Raw genomic sequence first — 9,303 nt, forward strand, 5'->3', positions numbered from 1 at the left:
ATTTAATGAGATTTATTTTATTTATTTTATTATATATAAATAAAAAGTGACCCATGAATTTCCCATAAACTATTTTATTTTTAACAATAAACTATTTTATTTTTAATATAAATAAAAAGTCACCCATGAATTTCTCATAAACCAAGAATTCTGTTTTATAGGCACACTTTATATAGAATAGATATATATATTTTTTAAATTCATGTGATCTATACTCTATAATAATATATATTTTATTATATATATAAAAACATTTCTTTTGCTATTTTTAATTTTTCTCAATTAATTATTTATAATTTTTTAAATTTTAATGTGTAGTCTATAATAACATATATTTTATTAATTATTATTAATATCTAACTCATTTAAATAAATTTATAATTTAAATAGCTTTTAATTATTATAAATACCTTCATGTAAAGTGAGCTTATGATTTTTATTATATTATGATTAATACTTGTGCTAATCACATAAAAAAAATTATAAGTATATTATAAAATTTTATATTATTCATAAAAAATAATAAATTTTACATTTGAAATTTAATTCGTAATTAATAAATTAATTTTCTATATGTAATTTTAAAAAATTATTAAAAAATGCTAGAAGCATACTTCAATTCTCATCGTTACAATTTAAAGTATAAATTATACATTTATATAAACTATTAAAATTTATCTTTTTATGTAAACATTTCATATGAAAAATTCTATGACTAACATTTTTATATAATTCCACATTTTTAGTTTTTAAAAACACATAATGTTTTGCAACTCATTTTACAGTTGTCATCTAGCTACATTTATCTTTGTGGAGAAAGCATTCAAACTAAACCACTGAACAAAATGTAAAAACTTTCATAAACAGTAATTAAAGTATTTCTTCTAATTTTAAAAGAAAAAATAGTTTAAATAGTTTTTGAAAAACAATTGCAACATCAATCACAACTCCAGTATATTAAAGCGAAACCCATTATCTTTTCATTTATTTTATTTTAAAAATACATTGCAATTTCTTTGTTAATTCTACTTTGTTTTTTTTTATGTATATATATATATATATATTTGACACAATATTACTATCTTTCTATATATTTTAAAAATAGTAACTTATGTTTCTAATTTTAATAATATTATTTTGTTTATAATAAATGTTATATTTTAGATTAATTATATCACTGAATAATTACATATATATATATATAAAAAGATTATAGAAGTTTGGCAACAGAGCTTAATTCCCTAGTTATAAAATAATTTGAAAGGTTATTTTTTATTTTTGTCTTTTTTTATTGATAAAAAAATATATTAAAAATTAAATAACAGCATCTTTTCTAAAGGAAAAGAAACAAAGTTCATGTGCAGAGAAATAGAAGGAAAAAAATGATGAGAGCTAGAGATAATAACTTTAGTGACTGCCGCATTAATTTAGGTGTGCACATTGTATATATGTGAAAAAGCCTTTTATTGTACATGTATTTATATTATAGAAATGGTAGCTAACATGATTTGCTTGATGGGTCACACATAATATAATATAATAATAGATAAATTGATTTTACGAGATGGGGTTCATTCATTTGATTGAAAATATATACTACCCAGTTTTCTTCATAAAAGGACAAGTTGAGGCTTCATCTTGAGAGATACTACTATCCGACCTTGAACCCTTTAGAAGACCTCCAAGTAGTTCTCCACGATCATAGAAGAACTCCACCTTCACAATTTTCTCTTGTTCATCCAGCTACAAATTCAGACAACAAGAAATTGGTTTCATTTGTAAGTGTCTCATGCCTAGAACAACTTAAGGAAAATTAATTTAATAAAACATAGAATAGGAAGGGCTCAACTTTTCTGATCTTAAAATGAAATGATTCGAGTAATATAAACAATAATAAAACTGAGAAAAGGGATTGCAGAAAATATACCTCAAAAATGGACATGCCAAAGAGTTGAACCATTTCTCCGGTGGGGTTATGACCTTTGAATGGACCTTCCATATAGCCCCAGTGCCGGAACTTGTAAACAATCACTGGTGGACCAGAGTAGACATGAAGAATTTCCACTGCAAATCCTCGAGGAAAGGCAGTTGTAAAAGCACGGTGAGAAGAATCTGCTGTTTCTTCTGCTGGGTTGTAACACCGCAAGTTGTCTGGTAAGGATGTCTGCAACAACGAGTTGTAGCCTCCCCCAAGCTTACGCTTCTCCTCTAAACTCAAAGCTCTTCTACCTATATAGATAGATGATAGATCCAATATAGTCTCCTTCTAAGACATATGATATAAACATGTATTTCATATTTGAACACTAATATAACTTTACTTACCATTTAAGCTTAGAGTGTACTTGTTTTTATCAACAGTTTTGTAGTCATCAAAACTTGTCTTGTGGAACATCTCCATTTCCCATGTCTTCACAAGGTTTTGCACTTTCTCTTCAAGTGATCCTGTTGGCCATATCTACCACATTTACACATAATTTTAGTGATCATTACAATAACTTGAACAGCTTTTTAGTCCCCAAATAGATTTAGTATGTATTTTTATATGGTACCTTAGTTCTGCCTTCTTCAAAAAGCTTGTTCACAACATCATAGTTGGGAGGGCCTCCATACCTCCATTTGGTGTTTTTCTCTGTTTCCCCATAAATATGTGTACGGTACTTGTCTTCTTTAACTTCAATAGATGCCATCTTAGTTTATCTTATATAATAATTTTCAGTTGTTTAAATTGGGACTTTCAAACCTCTGTCCACAGAGTTCTTATATAGACTCTAATAAAAGAAAAGTCACTGAACAAAAATGAAAATTAACTTAGAGTTTTCCAATCATTCTCTTTAAATACACTCAATAGCTAAAATAAAACTTAAGTCTTAAAAAAATAAACTTCAACTATATAAAACAAATGACTTTCTATAATAAAAAATAGATAGAAAACTCTTTAAATATAAGGTGCAATTTTTTAATATTATTTTGATAAAAGTACTATTATTTTTTATTATTATTTCAATAAATTAATTTATATGTAATAACTTTAAATTATAAAATATTATTAAATAATTAAATACATATTAAAATTAAAAAAATTTAATAATAAAAAATACTCTTTATCCTATCATTTTAACTATTTTAGTTAAAATTTACATAAAAAATAGATAACATGAGATGCTATTCGCTACATCTCAACTTCATCAAATAAACTGATGATTATAGTGATGATGTAGTTGTGGTCTCAATTTTTTTCATATATTTTTATTTTGAGGTGGGGTATTATATAGGAAAAAGAAACATTATAGTGATGATGTAGTTGTGGTCTCAATTTTTTATATATTTTTATTTTAAGGTGGGGTATTATTTAGGAAAAAGAAACGAGGGATATTTTTGAGGGTGCTCTCATGGTCAATAAAATACCATTTTCTTAATAGAGTCTATAAAATACTTTGAATAATTCAATTTTTAAAGTTTGACTGGGTCAACAAAAAAAAAATAAAAGTATGCATGATTGGATACCTTTGAAAGAATCATTATCAAAAAAAAAAAAACTTTTGAAAGAAAACTATTTCATTAAAGGGGACTTATGTAATCCCTCCCTTTATTTTTAGAAATCACATCCCTCAAGCCTATCATTTTAACTATTTTAGTTAAAATGTACATATAAAAAATAGATAACATGAGATGCTATTCGCGACCTAAGATCTCAACTTCATCAAATAAACTGATGATTATAGTGATGATGTAGTAGTTGTGGTCTCAATTTTTTATATATTTTTATTTTAAGGTGGGGTATTATTTAGGAAAAAGAAACATTATAGTGATGATGTAGTTGTGGTCTCAATTTTTTTCATATATTTTTATTTTGAGGTGGGGTATTATATAGGAAAAAGAAACGAGGGGTATTTTTGAGGGTGCTCTCATGGTCAATAAAATACCATTTTCTTAATAGAGTCTATAAAATACTTTGAATAATTCAATTTTTAAAGTTTGACTGAGTCAACAAAAAAATAAAAGTATGCATGATTGGATATCTTTGAAAGAATCATTATCAAAAAAAAAAAACTTTTGAAAGAAAACTATTTCATTAAAGGGGACTTATGTAATCCCTCCCTTTATTTTTAGAAATCACATCCCTCAAGCCTTAGTATCCATTAGATTATTTATGAAAAAGTCTTGGTAAGATCAAGGGTTGGTGGAGAAGCTCCGCTAAGGGGTATACATTTTATAAAAAATTAGGAAACAAAAGCCGCCTTGCGCCGTGTTAAAAAATCTTATGCTATGTACATTATTAAAACAAATTTACGTTTTAAGAATATTAAATCAATAAAATAGTATTAATTAATTATTGGACAAATAAAAACTTTATTACAGTTTACATATTAAAAACTATAATATTTTCTAAATGTGAGATTTTTACAAAGTTAGATCATTAAAAAAATTGAAGTTTTCAAAAAATAATAAAAATGTATTGAAAAAAATATAATCGATCTTATCATTCTTAGTCTTAAATATAAAAATTTATATTTTTTCTTAATTTTTAACAATTAATTTATTAAAATATCTTTTAAAAAAAATTATTTTAGATATGGATAATTACTATTTTTCAAAAAAAAATAATAATAATCACTAATAATATACATATTTTTTTGGGCTTTTTTTTTATAAATGTACAACAAAAATAAAATAATTACAAAAAATGTGCAAAAAATTATTTGAAAAACTTATACATTTGGAAAATTTATTACATAAAACCATACATTCTAATCATTAAATAATATAAATTATTAATGATTAAACTAATTATCATAAATAGATTACTGTAATTAATGTTTCTAATATTATTTTGTAATATTTTATCCTTATATTTATTATATTAATGTTTTAAAAATTATTAATAATAAAACATGTTTATTAAAATTCAAAATAAAGAATTCTGTAAAATTAACTAAATAAATAATAAACAGTCTTATAAAAATAAACAAATTAAATATTTTTTTTATTAAAGAATAAATGTTTATTATCTATTTTAGTATGAATTATTATAATTTAATAAGTTTTTTTTTTCAAAAAAATACAATATCAAAATTATAAACATTAATGTATATAAATATAAATTAATGTTTAAAATTACTAAAAATAAACATGACACAGAGAGTGATATAATATGTTGGAAATTATTTTACCAGGATCTTAGATCTACTCACAAGTATGTTGTTTAACACCCTAAATATGAACTTTCTAAAACGATAAAATAAACACATATAAAGTTAAGAAAACCTTATATTGATGCAGCGAAATTAATGTTGTAACGCCCTAATGCTAAGGCACGCTACAGTGCTTTTTCAGTTAATATGCAATCTTTGCTAATCAAAGAAGTTTCTCGAAAAACGTGTCAAATTTAAACTTTTGCATTAAATATTAAACTTTGTAATATAATAAAATATTTACAAATACCGGGATCCCGTTTTCAAACTTTGTAAAATTTACTTTCCAAAATATACATTCCAAAATACACAAATTTACTAGTCGCACAGCGACTTTCAAAATACAGCTCCCAGATGTCCCGAGACCGAACACTCCAGGTCGCGCTGCTTGACATGTACAATCTCATCCGAGCTCAGGTTCACTCCTGTTCAGCTTTCGCCTTTCCCTTACCTACACATGGAAGCAGAAACTGTGAGTCAACAGACTCAGTAAGAAATGCATATAACATATCATATAATTTCCGACCTGTAAATAGGCGCCCATACACCTATTTACAGAGATTAACAGATAAGTATGAACGTTCTAACTAGGATACGACCATGTACCATGTACCACATGCACTCAGTATACCTTCGTACTAGTGTAGGTAGGGTATGACTGCACCTTGAGTACTATCTAGTGTTGTACCACAGACACCTTATACCTTCCCGTACAAGTGCTGGTAACACCATGACGTACTTTCAAACATCCTACACCTCACCAATGCACTTTGTACCGCAACCATACAAGTGTTGGTAGTGTAAGAATCACAACAAATAAGCATGTATACATATTAACACATACATACATTCAGATAATCACATCATACATTATACACAGTTCTTACCTGCTTTCCGAATTCAAGCGTGCTGGCCGACCTGAACGGAAATCTCGTGCTAGATGGATGCCCTAATCATAATAATTGTAACACAGATGAGTGACTCGCTAAATCACTTTCCGGGACTTAAACTTGAAACTAAAAGTTTCCCTATCGATAAACCACATGGCAATACTCTAAATATCTCAAAATTGGGCAAAACTAGGGTTCCAAAAATTCCCCCAACAGGCAGACCGGTTCCCAACCGGAAGTCCGGTTCTGGGTCACCAACCGGTCGACCGGTTGCCACAGGTCCCCCAGAACCGGAATTCCAGTTCTGTGCTGGGAACCCGAAAAATTCTCCCCTTGACCTCAAAATCTATCCAAACTTCACCAAACTCTCCAGGATACCTATACAATGCATAAACAACCATTTCCAACCAATAATTCACAGAACAAACCAACAAATCTCAAGTTGCCATTAAAGCTCAAAGCTTGAGTTTCAAAACTCAAGCTTGCTTAGAACTAACACCAAGCACCACAAATCAACTACCAGGACTTCTAATCAACTAAAATTGAGCATAAAACCGAACCCTAAACATATGAAAACCTAACAGCCACTAATTTACAATTTCACATATTCAAACCAAAGAAAAAGCTTAAAATCACATCTTCAAAGGTTCTAGGGCTTTACCTTAGATGAAACCTCCTTGAATTCTAGCTTAATCCCAGAAAAACAAGATGAACAAGTTGATCCTTGCCCTGGTTTGCTTCAGCCGAAGGAAAGAGAGAGAGAAAGTTCAAGAAATAACTCCAATTCTAATTTTCTTCTTTTTCTTTTAATTTTCTCAAATGAAAATGGTTTTCCCCCAATTAACTCTTTGCTGAAAAAATAATGTGCTAGGTGTCAACTACTTGGGCAGCCACCTCACTCACCCTTAACCAAAAGACTAAAATGCCCTTTAACCCAATATTAAGGTTTTTCTAAAGCTAGGGGTAAAATGGTCAATTCTATAACCCCGCTCAATCCCGATAATTTATTTTCTCTAAAATATTTCCCACTATGAAATAAAGTTCTAAACTTACCCATGTGATCAATCTAGCCATCCATCGCATTTTCCGTTGTCGCCGAACAAAAATTATAAAAATAACATATTTCACATATAAACTAAATAATACCCCTAGAGTTTAATAAAATCTCGAGAATTGAGAAATTATAACTCTAATATTTATTTCTAAATATTGGGGTCCAGAATTAAATAAATTCACAAATAATAATAAAATAATAAAAATTAGTGCTAATTGCCTTTACTAATCCAAATTATTAAAGCGGTTATTACAAATGTCTCCTTCCACTCAGATCTCTAACCCTTGTATCCTTTCTGTCGCAGAGTATTATCAAGATCTGAGCCCGAATGTCCTTCTCTTTGTGTGTGATCCTTCACAGTCTTCCAATCTATGATTGAGTTACCACTTGCTATGTGTGGGCACTCACTCTTTCACTAGGGTTCGAAATATAGAAGAAGAAAAGAGAGAGAGGGGTTTCGGCCAAGGTATGGAAAAGGGAAGGCTCAGTTTTTTCTGAAGAGAAAATTTTCTAACAGAAAACTAATGAAAGTGTAATTTTGACTGAGCTATTACTTTCTATTTATAGGCAACTACTAGGTTTAGGTTAGGAATTATTTGGCATTAAAATAATAAAAATATCAATTTGGAATTCTACATAAAGTGGCCGGCCAAGGTGTAGATAATGGGCCCCACTTGATTTTGCAGTTTTAACAAATTTTATTTCTATTTTCTCAAAAACGCCAATTTTCCAATTCTAACCTTTTAAATGCCAAAACTAATTATTTAATAACTAAAATAGATTATTAAATAATATTGTCATTTAATTTAATTATTAATTAGACATATAAAGTCTATTAATAAATAAATAAACCTAGAATCTCTTTTCTTTACAATTTCGCCCCTGCTTAGTGAGAATTCACAAATTAGACATAGTCTAACTTTAGAATATTAATTGACTAATCACGAATCAATTATTGAGTCTTACAAGCAGTATGTTCTCAACTAGAATGGGGACCATGGATCTATATGCTGAGCTTCCAATAAGTGAACCGAATTTACCAAGTAAATTCCTACTTATTAATTCTTCGTTGAATCCACTCTTAGAACTTAGAATTGCACTCTCAGACTTATATAGAGCATATTATATGTTCCACGATATAGATATGCTATCTCATTTAACCATTGTTATAATCTTATTGTGATAAAAAATCCTCTATATAGATGATTTACATCGAGATGGGATAATTTTACCGTTCTCACCCCTCAATGTATTTTGCCCCTTAAAACACTTAGCTACCTGTAAATGGTGTTTAGTGATCTAAGAATTAGTCACTTAAACAAGAGCTCATCCATTTACTTCTATTTGCTAAGCTCGAAGGGAATCATCACTTGACTTCTATACACCAATAAAAGCTATAGATTCCATATTTATGTTCAGCACTCCCACTCAATCATACTATCTTGTTCCCAAAATATACGTATCAACCTGACCCAAAAGTAGGCTTAACTAATAAATCAAAGAACATGAATAGTACTCCTGAGCTGAGCCTAAGCATATCAGGATTTAGATTCTTTTAATCTTAAGATCAACTACTGATATTGACTTGGAAAGACATAACGGTAAGTTTATAATATCTTAACTAAATTGCAATATCGGTCCAGTCCAATGTATACTCCATACATTCGAAACTAGTATACTTTACTAATGTCCTGGAAAGAACATAACACTTACTCCAAGTGTAAGTACACATCATCGCTGATTATCACATTAGTGTAAATCCAAAACACTGATGAAACAGAGACTTAGTCTTTTGATTCATATGATCACAATTACATTCCACTGTGTTGACGATACTGTAATTGTGAATAAACATATGATCTGGATTTAACTGATTTTGTGTGTAAATGTAATAAACATATTAAACCATTAGCATGTAAAATTTATGCAAACATAAATCACTTCAAATTTCTTATATTGATAACTAATCAGATTGTAAAAAGTTTTATTTAGGGCATAAAACCCAACATAATAAACATATCTGAATATTATTATTTTGTTTATTAAATTAATATGTTTAATAAATAGAAAACAAAATAAACATATGTTGTGCTAAAATTAGATATACGCAAGTGCACGCAGTCACAAACAAGTAATATAATGATAAGTAACGAGTATCGTCTCC

General features: G+C 28.2%; 1 protein-coding gene across 1 annotated transcript; it reads right to left on the reverse strand.

Annotated features, from left to right (window-relative positions):
* Nucleotides 1–1,399: 1,399 nt before the first annotated feature.
* LOC115724110 (pathogen-related protein) lies at nt 1,400–2,909 on the reverse strand. Its single transcript, XM_030653574.2, has 4 exons — nt 2,553–2,909; nt 2,326–2,458; nt 1,928–2,229; nt 1,400–1,743 (listed from the first exon to the last, which is right to left on the reverse strand). The coding sequence occupies exons 1-4, from the start codon at nt 2,688–2,690 to the stop codon at nt 1,597–1,599; spliced, it is 720 nt and encodes a 239-aa protein (XP_030509434.2). The 5' UTR covers nt 2,691–2,909; the 3' UTR covers nt 1,400–1,596.
* Nucleotides 2,910–9,303: the final 6,394 nt, after the last annotated feature.

The sequence above is a fragment of the Cannabis sativa genome, chromosome 9 (genome assembly GCF_029168945.1).
Source record: "Cannabis sativa cultivar Pink pepper isolate KNU-18-1 chromosome 9, ASM2916894v1, whole genome shotgun sequence".
In the NCBI taxonomy this organism is placed as follows: Eukaryota; Viridiplantae; Streptophyta; class Magnoliopsida; order Rosales; family Cannabaceae; genus Cannabis; species Cannabis sativa.